General features: G+C 34.9%; 1 protein-coding gene across 1 annotated transcript in view; it reads left to right on the plus strand.

Annotated features, from left to right (window-relative positions):
• The window catches only part of SGCZ (sarcoglycan zeta), a 240196-nt gene that overhangs the window by 185229 nt on the left and 30188 nt on the right, over positions 1 to 24779 (plus strand). The window contains exon 5 of the mRNA XM_049790941.1: positions 5638 to 5760. Coding sequence (XP_049646898.1) covers positions 5638 to 5760 — 123 coding nt within the window. The remainder of the gene's footprint in view (positions 1 to 5637; positions 5761 to 24779) is intronic.

The following is a 24779-nucleotide window of genomic DNA, read 5'->3' on the forward strand; positions in this document are numbered from 1 at the left end:
AGTTGGTGAGGGGTCTGGAGCACAAGTCATATGAGGAGTGGCTGAGGGAGCTGGGGCTGGTTAGTCTAGAAAAGAGGAGGCTGAGGGGAGACCTTATCGCTCTCTACAACTACCTGAAGGGGGGTGGTAGCGAAGTGGGTGTCAGTCTCTTCTGTCAGGTGGCTGGAGATAGGACAAGAGGAAATGGCCTCAAGTTGAGGCAAGGGGGGTTTAGGTTAGATATCAGGAAAAACTTTTTACTGAGAGGGTTGTCAGACATTGGAATGGGCTGCCCAGGGAAGTGGTTGGGTCACCATCCCTGAGATATTAAAAAAGTGAGTGGACAGGGTACTTCAGGACATGATTTAGTGGGCATGGTTGATGGTTGGACTCAATGATCTTGAAGGTCTTTTCCAACCTAAATGATTCTATGATTCTATGATTTTATGAGACATGTATGTTTGTAGAGTGTTTCTGGAACACAGCAATTTGCATTACACCAAGAAGATAATTCACTAATACATTGTACATGCAACTGCTTACTCTTATTTCAACTGGGAAATGAAAATGTAATGAAACAGAATTCCGTTTTGATAGCGTTGATTACTCTGTAGGCAGTTTAACTTTTCAAAGCCATTTTCATAACATTCACATCTGATTCTACGTCAAAGAGACAAACTTAACATGCATTATGTTTTGTGAGTAATCTCTCAAGTGGATTGAATACACTAACCACTGTTTCAGCAATAAGTGAGTAATACCAAGTGATGCAGTGTTAAGTACCAAGTGCAACAGAAAGTAAAAGCCCATTTCTTTTAGCAGAAAAAAGTAGTGTTGTATCCTGTAATGATATTTTGGTCTAGGTGAATTCTAGATGTACTTTTATACAATGCGATGCTGAAGAAGTACAAATGCTGAGCATCTAAAATATATGCATTTCTTTGTAGAAGCTCCAGATCATTGTTCTGTAACTCATTCTTCATGAAAAGCTAAAGGGCAGTTATTGAAACATGGGCTGTCACTTGCAGTGATAGATAATGAGTAAGAATGTGGCAGGTCTTTTTTCTCATTGATTTCTCTCACTTTTTCTGTTAATCCCTTTTCTTTACAAAACTAACAACTTTCATGTGTGTAAATAAACAGCATCACAGTACTTATAAAGCCACGTACTTTTAGTTAGCTAAGCAATCACAAGCTCTTAAACAAAGATTAAACTAGTTAGTATTAGGTTATTAAGTTTCCTGACCTGTAACTATGGTTGCAGGACAAGGACAGGTACAACTTTTTATCCTTTTTCAGCTTTGCTTTCCTGTCCCTCTTGGATGCTGCTGCTGTTGTCAGGCAGGCAGCACACTGTCGTGGACTCCTTGCTTTGCAACCCGTCAATGTTAAAAAGCAAGTCTCCTGGACCATGACAACAAACGCTGGTTGTATTGTATTTTATTTTTTTCTTCCTAATCACTTGAGTGTTTTGTTTTTCATAGAATCATAGAATAGTTTGGGTTGGAAGGGACCTTTAAAGGTCATCTAGTCCACACACACACACACACATACACCTGCCATAAGCAGGGACATCTTCAACTAGACCAGGTTGCTCAGAGCCTTGTCAAACCTGACCTTGAAGGCTTCCAGTGTTTCACTGGAACCTGTTCCCGCGTTTCACTACCATCATCATAAGAAATTTCTTCCTTATATCTGGTCTAAATCTACCTTCTTTTAGTTTAAAACTATTACCCCTTGTCCTATCACAACAAGCCCTTTGTTATGTTCTCATTACCTGTCTCCATAAATGAGCACGGTGTTTTTACAAACAGCTCTTCAGACAGCGCTTCACATAAAGCAGAATGTGCTAAGTCTACCTGGGTTTATTACCAGTTATAGCACAAATATCCTGACTGACCTTTTTCTAGATGTTGTAGGAGGGATTTTCAGTTTTTTGTCCTCAGATTGTTTCCCCAAAACTTGGCAGAAGTATGCTCTCTGACTGTCGAAGTGAGACTCAAAGGCTCTCCCTCCTCCTCCCTGCTGCGGTTTCCCTCCAAAGGAAATGCCGGCACACCAGTCCAGGTGATGCCACACCAGTCCAGCATGTGTGGGAGGACCAGATGCTAAGCACCACGAATGCACTTACTGGTAGGAACTGTTGTCATTTTAGGGACTGGTGGTACCCTTGTCTTGTGCAACATCTTTTCCTTCTGCAAAATTGGGGAAATAAGAATACTGTGCTTTGTATATAGTGGTGTTTAAAGACTTTAAACTGAGTGATCTTCTTGATTAATGTGATAGTCTATCGAGTGCTATATTTGATAATATGTTCTGATATGCAAGAGTTTCACACAGAATATTATGGTAGTTGGTAAGCAACCTGAAACCATGAGCTGATTGTTTTAAAATACAATTCGTATTAACTGAAATTTACTTCTGCAACAGAATTCTTACCTATGCTTTCCAATAATGATTCCAAATGCAGCCTTCGTGAAGTGTAATACATACTATTCTAAGAGCTATCTTAGAAAAGAATGAAATTTACAAAATGATTGAAAACTAGACCTGTGCAGAAAATTAATAAACGATTCCAGAAGGGCTTTGAGATTTTGAAATCAAACTTGTGACTAAAACAAGAAAAATGATTGCTTCCAATTTTTCCTCAAAGGAATATATTTTAGGTCCATTTTAATACAGTTTTCATAAATTTAACATTAAATTAATGCCTTTTAATTGAATGCCTTTTAAGTATTTCAAAATGAAGAACAAACATTTCCAAGCCAAGAGTAAACACTATTCCAAAAGTGTATCAAAATGGAATGTTTTGATAGCATCAGAATTTTTTTCAAATCTCAAAAAAAATTTCAACAGAAGCAGGAAGAATATATATGTCAATGAATAAAAGATAGACATAGTAAAAGGCTTATGTCAAATGTAAATGGTTTCTCTGTTTAGCATAGTAAGGCTATTTGATTTTGAACCTTTCAGTGTACAATCTTAGTAGGGCAACCCAAACACGTCAGTAACAGGCTTGGGTTTTTTCCCCTCCAGAGAACACAGTGGCAAAATATCAATGGCACGATTGTTCTTCCAACTATAATGAAATGGTTAAATAGCAGCATGCATCCTTATTTAAAATATGAAGCTACCGCTTATTTTGTCATCAATAATTTTACCAATGACTTTGATGTTATCTCTGGCATCTTCCTTCAAACCACAAAGATTCTGGAAGCACTCATATTCAACAAGTAAACATTGATCTCTTTAGTCTCTACAGGTCTTCCCATTCAGAACCATGAGAAGCATTCTAGAATAAACACTTTTGTGCAGTGCTATCTAAAGAGGATTACACCTTGGTTTTGCTATTGTGAACAGTGTTTGTTCATGACTATCATATATCATTTTGAGCATTGAATCATGGCTGTGTGTAAATTATCAGTGGATCATATAATCTTCAAAAGTAATCTATAAAAGGTCATCTATAACTCCTGCAAGTATTTTAACCCAGTCTACAATTTATTATATTTTCTCCCTCTTCCAAATGAATTAAATAGTAATATTATCTGGTTTATTACAGTTCTTACAGTAATCTGAGTTATGTGGTCATCCCAGTTTCATGGAGTAACTGGATATAGTCAACAACGGTATGATTTATTTTGCAATGGAACTGTTTTGCAAAACAACATAGAAGCTAAACATATTTGCAAACTAAGAAGTAAAATTGAAAAAAAAATGTTAAATTGACCTTCTAATTTCCTTTTATGTTTCTGCCTCTGGACAGATACACAACAGTCTGTTGAACTCACCGGAGGCCTGATAATGCCTAGATCTCACTGGGTTTCATAAAACAAGCATTCGTAAAACAAATAAATATAAATAAGTATTTAACAGCTTTTAAAAAAGATATCTTTACCTATGGTGGTGCAAAAGAATGGAGTATCCTTCCCAAATGTATACCTAGCATGCATTGGTAGCTAAATACGAGCATTTTAAACAAATAATTCAGATGTGCGTGGGGCAACACTGTCAGGGACACCACCACTGACCTTTAGAAAGTATTTAAGAGTAATGGATAAATTCAGTAAGACAGCTATGTGTGCATATATATTGTGATTACAGCTATCCTGATGGACAATTAGACTTTGTTGTACTTTTTATTAGTGAAAATCCTGGAATGTTTTTGAGATGTAGCATTTATCCCATGGCTAACACTAGGTTATCTGGAATCTGTCCTGTCTGTCTTTACAAAAATTTAGTATTTTTCAAAACAAAGCCAACAACCTGATTATCATCTTTAAAATAAAGTTCAATGGTACAGAGAGAGAGAGAAAATACCATTTTACATTTTTACAACAGAATAAACATGTCTAACTTCCAGAAAATGAGGCATCACAAGTATTTTTATAATTAATTTTCTTTTTACTTTAACGAATTAAAAATAACCAGAAATTTTTCACAGTACAATTGTAAGTTCATCTGAAAGTAAGAGGAACTGTTGTTTTGATTTCATAGCTGCTTCTGCAAATTTAGGCCTGTTATGGCAATTCCTTATCCAAAATTAGTTATCACAGCTTTTATATTTCTTCTTATATATTTTGATAATGTGCATTTGCATATTAAACTGAAAGCTTCCGCAATATGGAAGCAGGTGGTTTTTTACAAACATGTAAGCCAGATTGATAAACTGAAACGTCATACATGGATTTCTTTGCCTATAAAGCCTTCTCCATAGTTTTTACCCATACAGAATTATGTGTCATTCCAGGTGTATATTAGAAATCTAATTAGAGATCAATGAGAAAATTGTCAGATAATTATTCCCTGAAATCTTGTAATTTGCCTTCTAGCTGGTTGTATTACATGCATTTCATTGTTTTTCAACAGCATTTTCAGAACTAAAGTTTTGCTTTCACTTATTAATAAAATAAAATAAACATTTTCAGCAACAATTTAGCAGACAAAAAAATGAAGAATAAGGATAAGACCTGTAAATTGAAAAGCACAGTAAATTTAACAGAGTTTTAGTATCTGCAAACTTTTTTTATCGCACTGTTAGATGCAATTCCATAGGTCTGTTTGATTTCAGAATTATTTTAGGGTTTTGGAGCTTTGAGACATTTGGGAGCTTTGTTTCATAGAATATAAGATAAATTGTGATAGCTCAGCTCATCTTTTTTGTTTGTTTTGTTAGGTGGGCTTTTTTTGTTATTCCACTGTTCAAGTTTGCAGTAGAACTGAATGAAAAATACCTTCTTCTGCTGTGTTGATTTGTTGGTCTTTATGGAATAGGGTCATATGTTATCTTTTTTCCCATTGGCAAGAAACTGCAATTTAAGCTGAGCAAACCCGAGAAAGCTTTGTCTGAACTGGCATTTCAAGATCTCAGAGTTTAAGTACATTATAAATTCTTGTGTTGACTTCCACACATGGCACCGAAATAAATGTTTTTCGTAATTACTTGAAATTCTATCCTGAAAGGCAGTAGGGAACTAGTTACTCTGTAAATTAATTTGACAATATTTTATAATACAAATTACCTACCAGGCTTACCGAAGCCAAGTATTTTATAAAATCCTCATGTATTCAATATGTTTTGGATATTCCACGTATGCTGATGACTACTTTTATTCTTACAAAATATCTTAGCTGAAACATTTACTTCCTTGATTTCAGGAGCTGATGCTGTGGAGGCCCTGTGTAAGAGATTTGAAGTGAGGGCAAGTGAAGGTGGAAAAGTATTGTTTTCTGCAGATGAAGATGAGATTGTCATTGGAGCCGACAGACTGAGAGTAACAGGTAAGGTAATAATAAGGTTTCAAAATGGATGTAAACTTTTGGAGGTTTTGGGTTGTTTGGTTGGTTGGTTATTTTTTTTATACCTGTAGTAATAATTAAGCTGTCAGTCTTCTACAAAATTTTCATCCACTGGAGAGGAAGAAGTCTTCTCATCATCAGTGATTGCTTGACCAACCAAAAGACATTGCACACAATTCCTCTAAAGGCAGATTTGAATTTAAACTCTGCAGGACCAACTATGGTACAAATCACCCTTACCACAGTGATTTGGCTTTTATATGTTACCATTAAGCACTGTTTTGTGGTACCTATGCCATTTGTTTAGGTAATGCCTCTTCATAATGATAAAAACTATTGTTATATGCTATGACCTTTGGTTTTTCTGTATCCAAAGTACCAAGCCTAACTTCCATGTGAATTAAGGGTATGTATGCTGCTTTACTTTAGGAGGCTTAGCTGAAGTGTAGTAAGTAGAAACTTTGTCTTGAACATTTGTTCAATAAAATAAGAAAAATAATTCTAATTGGCATTTACTGTCATAATTACATATATGTGTATATTAGTAACTCATTTAATATTAGACATGTGTGAGCTTATAAAAAAAACAAACAACAACAACAACAAAAAACCCAAAACAAAGGGATACCTAAGTTTGTTTCAGATGAATTCTTTAACTTGGACTGCTTAATAAAATCTTACCCGAACTTAGGTTGGACTTGAGCTATCCATTCATAATCAAGAATAAGATTCAAAACTTGAATTGCTTCACCAGTCACGGGTGTTCAGCTTTAAGTCAGTCTATATCTGGGGATGCCTGCTTTACAGAGTTTGAAATCAACCTACTAGTTTGAAAGTTCAATTGTGTAGAAAGTATAAGATGGTTCTGGTTTATGACTATTGTGATAAGATATCCCTTTCTGGTCTGTAAAATGTAAGAAATGCATTATCAGCAACTTTAAACCCTTAAAAAAGAAATATTACATAGTTCTACTTCTGTGTAATGCCAGATATAGCATTAACATAGATCCAGGAAGTCCAGAGTCAACCTATGACTGAACTTTCTTCGTAAGCCTCAAGATGGTTGCTTGGCAGTATATGTGGGATAACTTTTCTTCCTCTTTCATTCCTATCTGACCTCTGTCCATCTTCTCTAGCCAAGCAATCTTTTTTAATACTGCTAAGCCAAAAGAAAAGGCTTTTGCAAGCAGGCGGTTTAGTGATGTTTCAGTACCCAATATAATCCACTAAATTGTATTGGTTTACCACATGTGGGTTTAGGAGAGGGAGACATCAGTGTTTTGTTGAGTCAGCAGCAATTCTTCATAGATAGTAGTTGTACAAGAGTTTTAGCATAGTAAAACCTAAGACAATAACTGGAATAACTCATGAAGAAAAAGGAAATTGATACTGAATCCTGCTAAGGTTCGAACTTGTTCAGAATATTAAATACTGAGAAAATTAATCTTAAACATAAAATCCACACAGGAGATTTCAAAGTATCTATCATAAGGTAAAAAATAAACCATCTTACAAATGGCACTGAGGATTATATTTTCTGTCATTAAGAAATGCAATCATAAGTGTAGATGTCATGGTAATTTTTTTTTAATCAGACTTCAAAAGCAAAGCACTGATCAACTGTCTTCAACTTCAAAGTGGCTTGAGTTCCTACAGCACCTGTTGACATCAGTGGCATAGAAAGTAGAACTAATGAAAAATTTATTCAGTGATGCTTAGCATGGGATATAAGATTGTTCCTTGTGAAAAGAACAGGTTTTCCTCCTTAATTTGTGAAATACACTTGACTGCATGTGTATTTATATTAAGTTCCTCCACCCAAAAAAAAAAAAAAAAAAAGAAGAAGAAAAAAAAATAGTAAAGGCTGGGTTAATGCTGAGTTTCAGGGATTACTGTATACCTGTTGAGTCCTACCAGAGAATCTTACTACCAGAGTTGTTTGTACAGGTATCTGATTTTCCTTCTGTGTCTAAAATGAAAAATAAACAAGAGTTAGGTTTGAATTTTCAAAGAAATTATTTTACTGAACTAGAAAAATTATTTTAGGGTTAAAACAATAAAAACATTGACTTTACTTGTGCACACATACACAAAAAGAAAGCTCTAAGCAGCATTTAAATATCATAAAGAAAATATGCATATTGGAGGATTTATCAGGTTCTAAGTGTTGCCATTTACATCATGAAGTTAAATACAAATTGTGTTCCGTTAAACAGCCTAATGTCCAACATTTTGGGCAATTTCTTCAGAAAAATTTTTTAAGGTGTTTTGTAATTGTAAGTTGAAAAAAAAAATTGCTTTTAAAAAACACTTGAAAAATATTTTATTCTTTTGTGTTTATTCAAAAGTATTTTAATGAATTTGGGATCATTCTTTCTAATCTCTGGATAATCATCTTGTCTTGAAATCAGGTTTCATAAGTAAACTATCTTCTAATGAGGCTATAAAAGGCTAGTTTCAAAATTTTATGCTTTAAATCTCTACGCCCCACTTTAGATTAACCCTTCCGTCATCTTGTTAGAGAAGAAAAATATTATCCCACAGAATTAAGAGAAGAGTATTAGATTTCTAAATGAATGAGCATTTCTGAAAGGCTTAGACAGAATAACCTCATATACCCATTTCTGTATCCCTAAAAGGCTTTTTGCAACTAAGTACTAATCTGCAGCCAAATAATAAAGCTATAATGAAACATCTCTGCTTTACTGTTGACTTCAGTCTAAAGCTGAAATTATTTAGCATAAATTTTCCAATGGAGACTGAAAGTTGTATGATCCATGCAAACTCAAGAAAAGTATTTAAAAAAAAAATCTCCAGAAGGGTAGGAAAAAAAAAAAAATCTATCTTCATGGAAAAATAAAATAACAAAATCTTTCTTTCATATAGTAGCTCTTTGAATTCTGTCCAAAGATTGTGTGATACCTTTAAATTCTTCAGCAAACACATGAAAGGTGATGAGTCCTTGTGAGTTGCATCAATCAGATTGCATTACTCTATATGGCATGATATGACTGATGAAACCTGGCAAGGCATCATAATGTCAAACATCAATCAGAAATTTTTTTTAGTGTATTTTCTCAAGCCTGTGTTTTGATAGTCATGGTGCCTTAGGGTGAATAGAGGAAAGGAGTTATGGAAGAACAGAGAAAACAAAAAATGAATATCAAAAAGCAAAAATAAACTGCGCTTATTTGGAGATGAAACTCTCACATGTAGTTATTTAAGTGGGGTACTACAATGAAAACCGGATTTTATTTTCTTGCTTAGCTGTCAACAGTGTCTCTTTGGAAACACTTCACTGTTAATGGGTCCAATAAATGATGCAGTTTGGTAATTAATTTTCTAAAGCATGCCCATTTCATGGGCAGTTATAAACCACTATGACAATGTGGAATTTATTTTATATGATTTTTTCTCAGTTCAGAAGAATGCTTTTGTAATGCACAGCTTTAAAAAGCAGTCTATCATAAGGCAGTATAAGAAATTCTTGATTAATAAAAACTTGAAAGATTAAGTTTCCAGCTTCTCATTGATTATTTTTGTAGCATTTTCATTTGTAAATTTTTATATAGGCAGCCTGTTCCCAGGAGAAAGGTATAGTAGAAACATGCTAGTAATCCAGATATCAATATATTTCGCAGATAAGAAAATATGGAGTCAGAAGTAGTACTTTTTCTTTTAGAGATATTGCAGCTATATATTTCCCTTTTAAGGGTCTCTCACTTTAAAATTAGGCAGTTGGCTGATTTAATTTAGACTTCTTACTCTTTCTTCCATTGTTACGTTTGCTTTTTCTTTTAACTGTGTTAGCTCTTTTCTACGGTATCATTCAAGAAAAGAATAAAAAAGATTCAACCTTTGCTTTGTGCCCCTTTGCACAGGGATGTCTCTTACCACCAAATTTAACATGTATCATAGAGCTTTGTAGGGAGGTAAGAGAAAGGCATGATGAAGTAAACATATTGCTGAAGAGCCGGGAAAGAAGCAGGAGCTGAGCTGCTTCTGGTGGGCTCACAGGTTCCTTTCTGCACATGGTTAAACCTTTCTCCATCCCTTATATTCACCCTGTCCCAATGAATGGACCACATCTATAGCATCGTGGAGTCATCTTCACTCCTCCTGCAGTTACAGAGCAAGAGTATCTGTTTGATTTTACTTCTGTTATTTAAATCTTAATTCTGTTATTTAAATGTTATTTCTGCCCTATGCTTTTACTTCATATCTCTTTTAATTGCAATACCATCTCTCTAAGATATTCTTGTAGCTGAACTTGAAAACACTGTATTGGTCACAATTGGTGAGAGTACAAGCATATATCGTGACTCTAGTTTATCCTGCCAGAGTACTTTCGAGAAAACAGATTAAGAAGGCCTAACTTAATATACTTTTTTCTGAGACACAGCTATGAAAGACAGTTGTAATTCTTTCTATAAAAATTTACTTTTTTTTCTTAATCCAATCTTGTAATTAGCAGCTGTATAAGAAGTACTAAGCAAAGTGGAGACTGTCTAGTTATATTCAGAGGAAAACTACATTTTTTGGACAATGTAAAAGGTTTTTTTTCTCCTCTGACTTTTGAGGTGGTTTGCTCAGTTAAGGGTAAAAAGACATTATCAGAAACTTCTCTTTTCCATTAAACTTACAATGTTTTACTCAAATTATACAAACATTTTGCTTTTTTTTGAAAAGTATTTCTTTCTCTCTGATTTTTGAAGGAGAAGAGACTGCAATTTAATTCTCATATTGTCTCCTACATGTTCTTCTGATCTATATAATTCTTTCAGACTTAGCTATAGTGTTCTTTATTTAACCATGGTTTTGTCTCTAACCCTTCTACCAGGACCCATAAAAACAATAGCATAACTTGATTTGTTACAGGTTTAGGTACCACCTTCTAAAGCATTTTTACTTGCACATGTGACTTTTTTATTAATCATGTTTATAAAAGGCAAGGCAAAAATGGATTTGCAAATTAAACCACATAGGTTTTCCATCAGAAGCCATTGCTGTTCTGCAGTCAAATCCAGTTATGTTTTCTAGATGCAGCAAATAAGCTGAATCACTTTTTCTAAATAACTCAGTCTAGATTGTTTGGAAAATATTACTCACCTATATGGAGAACTAATTTATTTTGTTTCCTATTACTTTCTTAACTGCTGGCTTATTTTCTTTCATCTCTTATTGCTGCATGTCTGAGTAGTATCTGCTTTAGCACAGGACCTGAACTCCTTTCTGGATAAAACAGAATTTTGTTGTAATGATAAATAATATGTTAACAGTAATATTTTTGCTCTGAAAATAAGTAAGAAGCTAATTAAAAGCTTGTCAGTTAATGTTTTACCAAGATTTTAGTAATAGCTCTATAGAGTTCGACTGCTTGCATAATTTATTGAAACACAAAACTTTTCAGATATATGGAGCTCCATGTCTGTATTGTCAGCTGATATAATTAGTTGAAGATCACTTTGTTTCCATATTTCAAACATAATAATAGATATCATCGTGGGAATTGCAGTTGTAATAAGGGTTGCACATTGTTGCTAGCAGTAGTAGGAGAAAAAAAAAAAAGAAGAGGCATAAAAACTTTGCAGACCGTTACGACTTGCGATGAGCCTTCTTCCTTGTCAAATAGCAAAGTTATGTAGAAAGACAGAAGTCAGAGAAGGACAGGAGTTAGCATACTTCAGTTTTAATGGAAACTTTCTGACGTTAGTAACAGGACATGTGTAGGTCAAATCTACTTTGACACCAGAACAGTGTTAAGGAAAAGTCTGTGAAGGGCTGCAAGTATCTTTTTCGTTACACTAAAGTATATGCTTATAGTGGGTTCAGTATGGGTTTGATCAGACCCCTTTACTTCAGTAGATGAAAGATGAGAGCCTTGATGTATCAAGAAAACTTCAGAAGATACCTACATACTTATATTCTAATAATATTCTAACAATATGCAGAATTAACATGCAGAGGAGTACATCAGTACCTAGGTTTGATTTTAAGATTAATCTGTAGGACTGTGAGTCTGCAGGTCACTGAAATATAGAAAGGTCTTCCATAGTAGTTAAGAGGAAATGATAAAGTAGAAATATGGTGTATGGCTATAAAAACAAAATATGACAGAAATATGAGGAAATATATGTGAATTGCAAATTAGGTTGGAAAAGTAGAAATAAAATATTTATAACAAGTACTGAAGTGTAAAAAAATAAATGATTATTTGATGTATGTTTTTATTACAGTAGGCGTATATGTAGTGCCTTCAGAAGCTGAATAGGAATTTCAGTATGAATGGGAAAGATCTTGGATTTGCCACATTCAGTTGGTGGATTGTCATTCAGGACAGATGGAGTTTGGAGAGTGGAGTGGCACAAGATGAAGGGAAGCACTTAATCACTTTAAGCTGGCTTACACAGCCAAATTATGTGACCACAGTAAAACTACTGTATTTGATGTTATAATAAAAAGATAAACCTTTAAGTAGATAATGCCAGACTCTCAGTACTCTGAACACTGAATGAACCAGAATTCTTTTATCATCATCTGTCAGTAACAAAAATGCATTACATATATAGAATTTCCGTGTTTCATCAGTAATGACTACATTAATATGTACCCTAAAATGTACTGGAATAATAAGGTTTCTGATAAGCTTATTTGGATCTCAAGGAAGCACTTAATGTCCAGATTTGTCCGTATGAGAACTCTGATTGAAAGATAATATTATTGCAGAAGTCTAACCTCTTGGCAACAGAGCAACCTGTCAGAGCATTACTCTTGAGGTACAACTATAAAGCTGATTACAAGCAGATATACGTGAGCTCCAAGCTGCCTATGAACTGGAAGTTTTATAGGCAGGCTAAAAGTGGTGAGACTAAATAAATAAGTTTTTTATCCAGGAGATTGCACAAATAGATTTATATCTTCTAGTTAAGGGTAGAATGCATCCAGCTAGCGCAGATTACAACTGTGTATACTTACATCAGCCTGCAGGTGACTATGTAGATTGTTGGGGGATGACATTGTCCTAAGGATAATAACAGTTTGTTTGCAAAAGAAAGATTTTGATTTTTGGCACTTAAAAACATGCCAAGGAACAGAATAATTGGTCTCAGGAATGTATGTAAAGAGAAAAAAGCTTGATAAAAGAAGTTTCTCTGAAAAAGCAGACAAACATGCAAGCAGTTCTGCCAGCCCAGGAAAATATGTTCAATTTCCTACAGCCTTTCCACTGAAAAATACTCAACAAGGCTGTTTATAGACAGAGCCATAGAAGGAGCGAGCATATATTCAGGCAGGAGAAAGGAAAAGGAAGGGAAAAAAACCCCAGCAAAATGACACTCTTTTGATGTTGAGGTAGAGGAAAATCATCGTCTACCTACACAGTCAACCTTTCTATAATCCATGCTTTCTGAATGCCTCTCCTTTCATATTCAGCTTTTTATTTCTTCTTTTTTTCAGGATAACATCAGTTATAAGAGCAGACAGATTTCAATCCTTTCCTCTCCTTCTGGGCTGTAATCTATTTAATTCTATTAAATAGGGCTTATGTTTTTGAGCTGATTCTGTACTTGTCTAAGCTCTTCCTTTGAAGAACAGCCAGTCCAGAGACTGATTCTAACTTCCAGATTGAATCTGTTTTTTTGGGTTAAAACTTTGACACCAAGATTAAGATATTGGATATTTGTGACCAATGTTAGAATGAATATTTTGGGGAAAACCTGCCAATATCTATATCGTATTCCCAATCATATTCCACATTCCCTGTTGAAGGACTGTGCAGAGTCCAGAGATGTAATTTAAAGTAGTTCTAGTTTTGAAGAGTCTGAATTGCATGATACCAGGCAAATCCACGTGGCCTTTGTAAGGGTCAAAGCCCTGTGGAAAATTGCCCCATTATTAGTAAGCTGAGATAACTCTTAAATCAAACCAAACCAGCTTGTTTGGAAAACACACACTAAACATTCAGAAGGTTTTGATGAAGGAAGTGGATATGAATTGGGTTCAGATTTTGTAGTAAAATTCTAATTCTTAAAACCTGAGCTAAGCCTGTGACTCACATGCCCTCAGGCTCTGGTAGTTTTGAAAACGCACATTTAAATTACAGCAGTCAGACCCATCTCTATTTTTAAGATATAGCTACTCACAGGAGGGAAAGGTGAATCATAAAGGCATTCCCATTTTCTTTTTTTGCCTTAAAGTACTTGCTTGTGAGTTATTTCTGCCTGGAAACAAAATTCTGTTGTTGGAGATAAGGGTCAGGCTGCAAAGCATGGTAGGATTTAGGTTCAATGAAAAGCTTATTTGGCTCCAAATACTCATCCTGTAATGATGACACTAGAGGCCAAAAATATCTTGTTTTCTCCTGGAAGAGTATTCTCATTAGATGCTAGAAAATGAGATCATTTGGATTTGAATTTGTAAAGCCTTCAGAATAGGAGGAATACTATTCAATTTATAGGAACTATTGCAGGCATCTGACTTTTCCCAAACAATATACAGAAGTACCTCTTAGTGTGAGCCATGTAATACATGTCAGAACTGCACTTTGTTTTCTCTGAATCCTATCTGAAACCACTAGAAAGTGGCTTTTTTATTTTTATCCAATCTTAAGGCAAATTTTTCACCCAAATTTCAGTACAAGCTAATGTATTTAGTAGCTGTAAACTGTATGGTAACATTATACAAGAGTATGTCATGACATACATCATACTTTCAAAACTTATGTGAATGAACGGGAAGATATTGACTCTAAATTTTAGGTAGGAATCAGCCGAAAGAATAAATACAGAAATCTTCACAGGGAGGTAGTATTTGAGTCCATGGCAGTCACAGTTTGAAACAAAGCTTTACACAGAGGAAAAGTTAGCAGATTTCCACCAGTAACATCTCAGACTTCACTGTTATCTGTAGATCTGTTTATAAAGCAGGTATGCAGTCAAAGCTGTGAAGAAATTATATTCAAATAATTTCTGCTCTGCAATACATCTCAAAGCTTATTCACAGCAGACTCCTATAAGCTAGGAATAATTTCACCCACAGGAATCATCCCTAGAAAAAAAATTGTATCACCAATGAAAATATGGCCTTTGGCCTTCAATCTACGTTGTGAATTTAAATTCTTATCCTCATTGTGGCTAATGACGAGTTTACATTTCACAGTGTCTGACAGCATTAAATTCACCACACCGAGACACAAACATAATAAGTCATCATTTGGCTCTAGAAAAATATCACCAATGTGTATAGGCCTTTGTATTTGAATTAAAAGTATATAACAACGTGGCTTTGCTCAAGGTTCAGAAAGTACAGAAGTGTGTACATGTGTATGAAGGTTAAGCAGTGTAGATAGAAATGTATAACAATTCAGAATGGGTAATGTAAATTCCAGAAGGAAGAGTGGCAAAAATCAACATATATTCTATAAAAGAAATTAATTATATGTGGTAAGAATCATCTCATAAAAAGAGAAGCAAGTAAAAAACCTCAACATCCAGGCAGAAATAGATGCATCTGAAGAATGTACAACTGCTCTGAGATTCAAAATGCATATGGAATTATACTTCATGGGTACTCATGAAAGAGCAAAGAACCTGTGTGGTAATGTTGACCACCAAACCAAAAAGATTATACAGATGAAGCTTTTTATAAACAAAAAGAATCATCTAATGCACAGGGCCTGGTGACATCATTTGGAGTGTTTGGGGGCTTTTTGTTTCCTGTAACTACAGAAACAGACTTCTGTTGGGAGAAAAAGTGATCAAGATTGTACAAAAGATTTATAGATTATAAGGATGGCACACTGTTGAAAAAGTAGTATGAGGAGTGTTGCTGATCAGTGGGGAGGAACTGAAAATGTGAAGGTGGAATGAAATCTGAGAGAGGGCAACTACCATGTAATGACAACATCCCCTGTTTGAAAGTTACAGGGAAAGACAACAGCAAAACAAAAATCAAATTGACTTCCAGAGGTCAATTTTAAAACCTCTGAGAATTCCTAAGGTGCACTGAAGTCCTCAGAAAAAGAGTTAGGAAACATTTTGGATCAGAAGCTGAAGAGCATTATGTGATGCAAGAAAGTCAAACATGAAGCTAGAATGTGTAAACAGGAGTAGAGCCTGCAGATCTTCTAGCCTGTTCAACATTGCCAAGGTCCTCTCCAAAGTGCTTAGTCCAGTTTGGCGTACCATTGTTCAGTAAACAACCCGACAGAATCCAGAGCCATGAGATTGATTAGCTGTCCAGAAACATGATCTCAGGGAAGAGAGAAAAAGATGGTGCTGTTCAGCTTGAAGAAAAAATTATCAAAGGGAATCTGATATCAGTCTTGAGGCCTTGAGAAACAGCCTGTTGAAAAACAAGGGATGGTCTCTGTAAGTTAAAAAAGAAAAACAAGACTTTTTTAATGGAAAGAATAGTGAAACACTGAAATAGCTGTAGAGCATGTAGAATTACCTTTTCTTCTGCAGAACAAATTATACCAACATCTGTTGAAGATGAGCTGGTTGGTCCTGATTTGGTTTTGAACTTAATGATCACAGCAAGGAATGAGCTTTAGAGGAGATCAGATATTTTTTCTTTTTCTCTATAGTCATAAGCAAAATAATATAAATTCAATAAAATTTATTCTTTCTAAACTTAGGAGTAATGTCCTACTTTTTGAAGCTGTCACTATTATAGGCAGGCACCCTTCTTATAAGTTTGTGCTTGTTTAAAAGACTTCTCTATATTAATTTTATTTTAAAGGTTGCATGTAGCTGTATTATTCACATATAATTGTTTATTATGTTAAATAATTTTAAGTGTTTCATATTAATTATTATTGCATTTTAATACTTTATGACTAACTAATATTTGGGGCTTTTTTGAGCTTTTATTTATCAGAACAATCAGTCACTACAGGAACCATGCCTCACACTTGAACTTATACCAAAAATTATAAAAAGTTTCATTACATAAAAACAAAAAATATTTTTGTGGGAGAATCATTTAAAGTTGATAAATGTAATATGCATATTATTTACTAAGACCTTATAGAAAATGTGAAATTGGAAGATTATATGAGGTTTTTCTGTAAAACACTTAGCAAGATTAGATGGAGATTGCAGACAATTTAGCAAGGTCAATTATGTTTCAGTAATGTCTAGAAGGTTCCAGTATAACAATACGCTGTTGTTGTTCTACATGCAACACTGATAGAAGAATCAGAATTCTGGCAGAAATTTACAGCAGAAGGTTCTTACTAACGCGTTAGATACAGTCCTCTTCATTGTAGTTTTATTTGTATTCTTTAAGTTTTTTTTTTAGCTATAATACTGTGTTTAGTATGAAAAAAAATAGTTGGGTAGCATGACCAAAAAAGACATCAATATATGCATTTGCACGTAGCTCTCCATTTGTATCTCTAACTAACTAACCACTCACGAAACCTATCAATTACAAAACTCATTTTGACTTTTGCATAAAAGTTCAAGCTAAGTGTAAACATCTTTTTTTCTCTTTTACAAAGTAAGAGAAAAACAGCAGCAAATAATTGTATTCATTTTTTAAGATTTTCCTTTTCATTAAACAGAGGAACACTGAAGTCTCTCTGTGAATCCCTAGCAAGTCATAGCACAATGGGGCATTACGAGAGAGGTGGAATATCCTTCTGCTATAGAAGGAAGGGCATGCATCCCCAGTCAAGGTCCAGCAAGTAGTGTTTGTACTGCCATAGGACCAGCACCTACTTTCTTGGCTTTCTCTCCTGCCTTTCAGCATGTGCTTTCAGAGACAGGGAAGCTATTTACCAGCTCTACTGTCTGCGCTTCATGTACGCTTAACACCTTTGCTCTGACTTGTTCCAGGGAAGTCCTTCAGAGTTCTCATCCCTTCTACACGGCTGTTGACCTGTCACAGGTTGACCATTTCTGTCAACCAGTGACTGGTCAACAGCTTTATTTCTTTACCACGTGAATACCTTTGTTTCTTGGGAGACCTGTCATTAAGATGAGCCCAAGTCTTTCGGATAGATCAGAACTTCATTACGTACTACCACTCCTATTCAAAATTCTTCCATCTACCAGCCAAGTCAGTTTTTCCCAGCAGGCACTTCTCCAAGGGGAAGCCTCCTTTTTCTGAGACCCGATCATCAGACAAGAATCTCAAGGTAAGTCTAAATAGCGTACGGGGGTGCAAACAAGTTTTCCCCTTACTTGAAATCTAACTAAACACAATCTACCCTGAATGGTCTTGAAACTGCTAATTGCACTGGTGTAGACCCAAGTCTGACTGAATTTCCCTGTATTCTCAGCAGCTATGTGATACTGTCTTTATGCCTAGTCAGGTATTCCTGGTGTAGAAACACATCCTCCATAGATCTTCTTCTCCTACTTTGTCCTCTCTTGTAATCAATCCTTGAAGCTTTTCAAATGGGCTTTCCAGATCACAACAAGCATCCTTCTTGGTGAATCCCTCTCAATTTTTTCAGACCTCAGCTAGTCTCTTTCTTTAAGGAATTAATTTCTTTCTTCCTCTTACCTCTTTCTTAGACTTTAATTCCTAAATTTGGGTGTCATCTGGTCATTTAGGTCCAGGTAAATTGAATGCAACGGGGACAGTAATATTATAGTCATAGGACTGATCTAAGGGCCCCTAACAGCCTAGCCTCTCCAAATGCACAAATGTCACCAGACTCAGACAAGCTTCTAAGAATAGAACTAATACATTTTTTTAAAAAAATTGTGTTAAGCAGTTCCACTGTAGAAATGGGTGACTTTCCAGCTCTGAAACATCTGTGAACAAATTGCATTTCTCTTGTATTTAATTGTATGAATTTCAGTAAATAATTTGTGATGATGATTTGATCATGATTACTTTTTTGTGACTTGTTAGGATTTTAAATCCAACCTCTTTTGACATAACAACTATGTTTGTTTCATTATTGGATAAACTTAATCCTTGGAATTTAGTTGCCTCTGCAAAACTTGTAATTAAAATGCCAAGATTTATTTTGCCATACTCATTTTCAAAGCATTATGATAGCAAACATACTTGTCAGTAAATACATTCTATAGAAAATTTACTGAAAGCAAATATAAAGCAGATCATGATGCTTCTCCATCCTTGCCAGCCCCCCTGAACTGGAACTAGTACCCTGGAGCTTGAAATCAGCATAAGGTTTGCCTTTTAATTGTGCAGGAGCAAGAATGAGGCCTGAATGAATAAACTAAATTGTTGCTTAAGTTCTCCAAAGTTTTTTAAAAGGAGCTATGAATTATATAGATTGTTACAATATACCTATTTCTCACCCATGGTTTGTCATTTTAGTTGCCTCATTGGTTTGAGCACTTTTACATTTTTCAGAGCTACATTGCCCATCCTTTGGGTTTGAATTTGCAAGACCAATAGCTAAGCTATCTGGCAGTAATGTTACATTTAAATGTGTGCTTGAATTTTGGTCCTCTGAGTTGTACCACTGAAGCTAAAGCATACAACGAGGAACTTTGCAAGGCTGGAGTAATAAATAGTTCTGAGGATCTTGGACAATGGCTGAGATTTTATTGAATCACTTTGTTTTCCTTCTGCACTAATTAGTATCCACATTTATTAATTTATAAATAATTTAACAAGGACCTTTTCCTATGTCGTGTTTAAATTCCTTGGGGAAAAATTATCTTTTCACTTTCCCTCTCTGCTTTTCAATTAATCTACTTTTCACTAGCGTATACTTTATGCTTGATACATTTCTAAAAGTCATTCTCATTAGTTTCATCGTCATTTCTAATTTTCATTATTTTTTCCAAAAGTGTTAAATCTTTACTCTTTTCTTACATTATTATTTAATCCTGTGCCTGCATGCATAGGACAGTGTGCAATTAATATTATATATTTTTTCTTTGAGTGATCTTGTGTCAAGTCTTATTAACTATTTTCAGTTTACTTGAACTGAGGTACAGAGTTTTGGGATATTCCATTCCAAACCTAGGAGATCAGAGCTAATCTAGAAATGCAGACTTTTTGGTTCATGTTTGAATAAATGCTGTTACAGCCAAGTACACTGGTCCAAACTGTATGCTTTGATGAGGTGGGCATTCCTAGGTATGATACTGAGCAAAGTTAGTGCCAAACTGCAGTGTTTTGAAACAAAGAGCAACACTAAAAAACACTGTCATTTCACAGGATTAATTCACAAAATGGCATTAGAACTGTATGAATGGAAGAACACACAACAAATGTGGCTGGTTTTGATCATATCTTGGCAAAGTAAAGCATCCGTGATTAACGACGCTGACATTCCAAAGTAACACTATACAGCTACCTTTTCATCTTACTGGAGAGAAAATGAAAATAATTTGGTTTGGGCCTTAAAAAGGGACCATTCTATTGTCCTTTAATTCCTTCTGTGTACAGTTCCTCTTTACATAGGGGATTTTCCCATACTTCTATTTTAGAAGTTAGTTACTTTTGGTGTGTATTTTCAACCTCACTTTTGAGTAAGATTCTGTACAGTGAGGGGAAGATGAGAAAGCTGCATGAATAAGTACACTTCACTACAAGAAGGGATAGGATGAATGAGCTTAGCAAGGCAAAGCAATTAGAGACTTCTCCTTTCAGAAATCATCATACTGTAGTTGGTAGCCCACACTAAAACCTGCATGTCAATATTTCCTGATGGTGTATGTTACACTCATAGATAAACTGAAGTGAACGTGCGTACCAGAAATTTTACAGTTTTGATATATGAAGAACACTTGTATTGATCCTGTCAATGGTAATATCAGTAATAGGTATAGTGGGATATGTTTTTCTAGCTGTTCTTACTTAGAAAGCATTAGAATTCAGCATTATGGTAACTGTACTTTAGCAAATATCCTGGTTTTCATTGAAGCTATTACATAGCAGGTTTGTAAAACATTTGAAACCTATTTTGTGAGCATGCTAGAAAAAGACTGTTAGAGCATAGATCTAAGAGCACACGTACACACACACACACAAAATCATGCACACACAAATGCCTGTCAGTTCTTTCTGGCAGCCTTATTCCTTTACAAATGCCAAAATGTCATTTAGCTCAAGTGGAAACTTCCCTTAAGTCATCATCACTCTAAACCAATCTGATACATAAAGTGTGATAGAAGTGACAGCAAGTACTATAGGTTACACCACTTACAGTGTCACTTGGAATAGTGCTTTTTCATGTCCTCTTTGTGCATCATTTTCTGCAAAGCAAGTATGTTATGGTGGTCAAAGGTCTAGGTATAGCAGCACGTAAAGCTTTCAAAGTACCCAGACATCACGCTAAGACACAACATCAACAAAGCAAAACATTGGTAGTATCCGAATGCTAAGTTTGTTTGAAAAAGTCCTTTCCCAATTTATGGTCGAATGCAGGAGGTGGGGTTGGTAGTTACATCTGAAAGTCTTTTCTCATTACACATCAAAGGGAAATACCTTTTTTTAAAAATACTCATTTTCATATCAAGCAAACTAGTTGTATTATTTTTGCTATTTTTATCTTAGCAGCATTACCAAATGATGGACTACTTTTTTAATCTGTTTTTACACTCTCCATGTGGAGCAGAGAAAACGCAATAGATAAAGCATACTGTGCAGAAAGAGTATTTATCAACAAGTTTGCTTCATGTTTTAGCTGTCAGGACTGTTTTCAAGCTTTTTATAGTTGCAAATTTTTTTCTTCTCACTGTCATTCTTGGCCTTGCCTCCCTGGTTTATATTTAGATTTAGGATGAAAGCAAAAGACCAATTAGAGTTTCTGAATTTGAAGTTTTAATGAAAATACTCTTTTTTTTCTTCATGACAGCAAAACTAACAGTAGTAAAACAATTTCATTTTGGCAAAGCATTAATGTGAAAAATTAGTATAGATATTAAAAGGAACCTTTAATACAAAGCAAGGAAAGGAGCAGAGGGAGTATCCTGCTGAAAAAAAATAGAACATATTACTTACAGTGCTAAGAGGCCAGAGGGAGACTAAAGGACAAGGAAGATTGAATCTAGAAGAAATAAATTCCTTTGGAAGGTTTAAGAATATAAGAATAGAGATCTTTCCAAGTGAGGTTCTCTTCAGTGAAAGCTGAAAGGCTGGACTGGTAAGCATCATGACAGTTTTTTAACTAACTAATATAGGGAAATACCTCTCAGAGTTGATCTGAAGATAATGCAAAGTAAGGATGGTTTTCCTTTTTGTCTCTCAACCTATCTCTGAACCTGGTAAGGTCTTTTTGATAGCTGGATGTATGAAACATATTCTTTCTGTAATTTTAACTTAAAAATGGTAAAACAAAAGAATTGGTTTCACGATGACTGTCAAATTGTAGGACATTCTGTTCCCTAGATATGACAATCCTGGTACCCAGTGTTCAGTATTCTGTTCTGAAACTGCCTGAACATAATGTAGTTTAGTGTCTAAGAGGATGTGAACAACAGGTTTCTCTGGCAGCTGAGCCCACCGAATTTTCATGAAGAAGTAAAGCCTGCTTTGCTAATTTTAGCCAGACATACCTTGGTATGTAGCAAGGCAACAAAAAAGTGCTTAAAACTTAAAAGTCTTATGGAGATTTTATGTTAGGTGTATTGCAACAGTGATGAGAGCGTGATTTTTGAGTCTCTCCTGACTCACAAACAGTAAAAGAGCAAAAACTAGACTAGGGCTATGCCACAAGACTCACAGCAGAGCTGGGCTGTTACAAGGTTTGCTAGGTAATCTGAATTGTGGTTGTAATCTGAGTCCTGATACTGCTCCTTGGTGACACCGAAGGGAGTATTGAGACTGGCACTGATAAATTACTCTGTGACCAGCTCAGTCCCATCTTGAAAATGGAGTGGTAGGTCTAGCAGTAACTTACTGCCATAAACCCTCTTCCCGCAGCCTCTGCAAGGTATGTGGCAACTCTCTTGTGGTTCTTGCCTGCAAAAACATCCGAGTCTTTGGCAAAAGATGTGTATTTCGGCCAGCTTTAGCATAGTGCAGTATGCTTTAGTATCTTGGCCTTTCCTGCAGAAAATATGGTGTCTTTCCTGTGATTAATACAGATCACACATAGGCACGCGTTTGCTAACATGACCATTGGTGCTTTACAGTCATTGCAGTTTATTGATTTGAAATACACCTGCTTCCATTTTGTTGCTAAATTAAAAGGCTTGCTTCACTGCTATGCTGACTTGAAGGCGAGAATATTAAGTGACAAAATTACCGTTGCACATTTACCCTCTCACAGCTGCAGAATTTCCATTTAAAACTGCAGTAAAGACTTACTGAAGTTAAGTCATTTGCCCTTTTGCATTGCGGTAATGCCAGGTTTGAATGTGCTGTATTCATCTGTGTAATTTACTTCTAGAGAGAAACCAGAATATTAATAAAGAGCAGGAATAAAAAGACAGTCATAATAGGTGATAATCAAGATAACTAGTGGTAATATCAAATAGAAAGTTTTTAACAACCTTGTGAGGGACTGATATTATAGCTTCATTTTACTTCTCATATCTGCAAAAAAAATTATGACTTTCAATAATTGGAGATACTAATATTTTTGTTTCATTTTGGTCTAATAGGCACCAAAATGTATTCTACCAACATATCTCCATTTCAGCGCTGTAGAAATGCTTGTGAGGATTCTTCTCATATTTTCACTTTTTCATGAATTAAAAAGTATTTGAAGGCATTATTACAGTAACTTTTTAAATATGTACTATATACTTTCATATGATGGACTTTTTATATGTGTATTAGTGCCCTCTACAGGGTGCACAAATGCACTTATCTAAATATTTTTTTATAATTCATCCATGGCATGCTAATTCCTACACAGTAAAAATGCTATAGTAGAACTATTTCAGAAATCTGGATAATAGTCCTGCTGCTTTGTGGCTTCCTTTTGCATAAATAAAACAATTTACTAAATTGTAAGAATGCAGCAGTAATTATAACATAATCATAACAACTTTTCAGTATGCTACAGTAATGGCAAAGTACAGAAGATAAATAAATGCACATTTACATATGGCATAAAGAACTGGCCACTAAAACCTACATAAGGCACCCTATGAATCAGTTTTAATGCTAAAGGTAGCTTAGATGACTTCTGATATAGTTAAGTGAGATTTCTAAACAAGCTTTCCCAAGTTAGATAAAATTCAGATGTGTCAACTGCTGACCAGATGTTGAATGCAAAAGTTTCAAGGTGGTTAGGTTGTGTGCATTGTTCCTGTAGTCTCAGCCCAGTATCGGTAGTTAACTAAACTCTAGAGATGCTAATTTCTCTTTCTTTGGCTATAGATAAAATATAAATAATCTGTACTCCTAATTTAGGCAACTAATGGGATGTCTAGACTTACTGGAGAAGATCCTGATAAATTCCTCTGAGCTTTTGACTTTTCAAAATGAAACCATTTATTTATGGATTATCTTCACTGAAGGGCAAATGTTTTCTCTTTTATCAAAAGCTAATCATTAGTTCTTTTATTTTAGAGCTTTTTGAAGCAAATTGGATAGATATTCCTGACTAGGTTTTGTAGGTAGGCAGCAGTACATTCTAGAATTTTCAGAAAGTTTCAAAATGGGAAATTATCGCTGATTGTTCTTGGAACTAGGTGAGAAACAATTTTCTCACTCTCACATTTTTCGCCCTTAAGATTCTAATATTTTTCCATAGTGTTTTGTACAAATACATGACACTTTGCTTTTAGTAAAAATCAAGATAAAATTATAAGGTAATTTAATTAGCCTTGAAGTTAAAGGCTTCATTTTGTACTCGGGATATCCAAGTTCATGTCCCATTCTTTTACATCCCAGGTGAGTCCCCTGATTACGAAGCTATTGACTGTTGTTTAACAGTCCTCTTATTCATTGATTCATTCATTTTTCATCAAGGAAACATCAATTCTGTTTGTAACTGATTAATTATTCAATAGAGCATAAGCCTGAGTGTTCCAAATCCTAGGGTTATCTCCTACAAAAAGTGAAAATACAGTCCTTTTGATCTACTAAATACAAAAATAATCCCATTA

The sequence above is a fragment of the Accipiter gentilis genome, chromosome 3, assembly GCF_929443795.1.
Source record: "Accipiter gentilis chromosome 3, bAccGen1.1, whole genome shotgun sequence".
NCBI lineage: Eukaryota > Metazoa > Chordata > Aves > Accipitriformes > Accipitridae > Astur > Astur gentilis.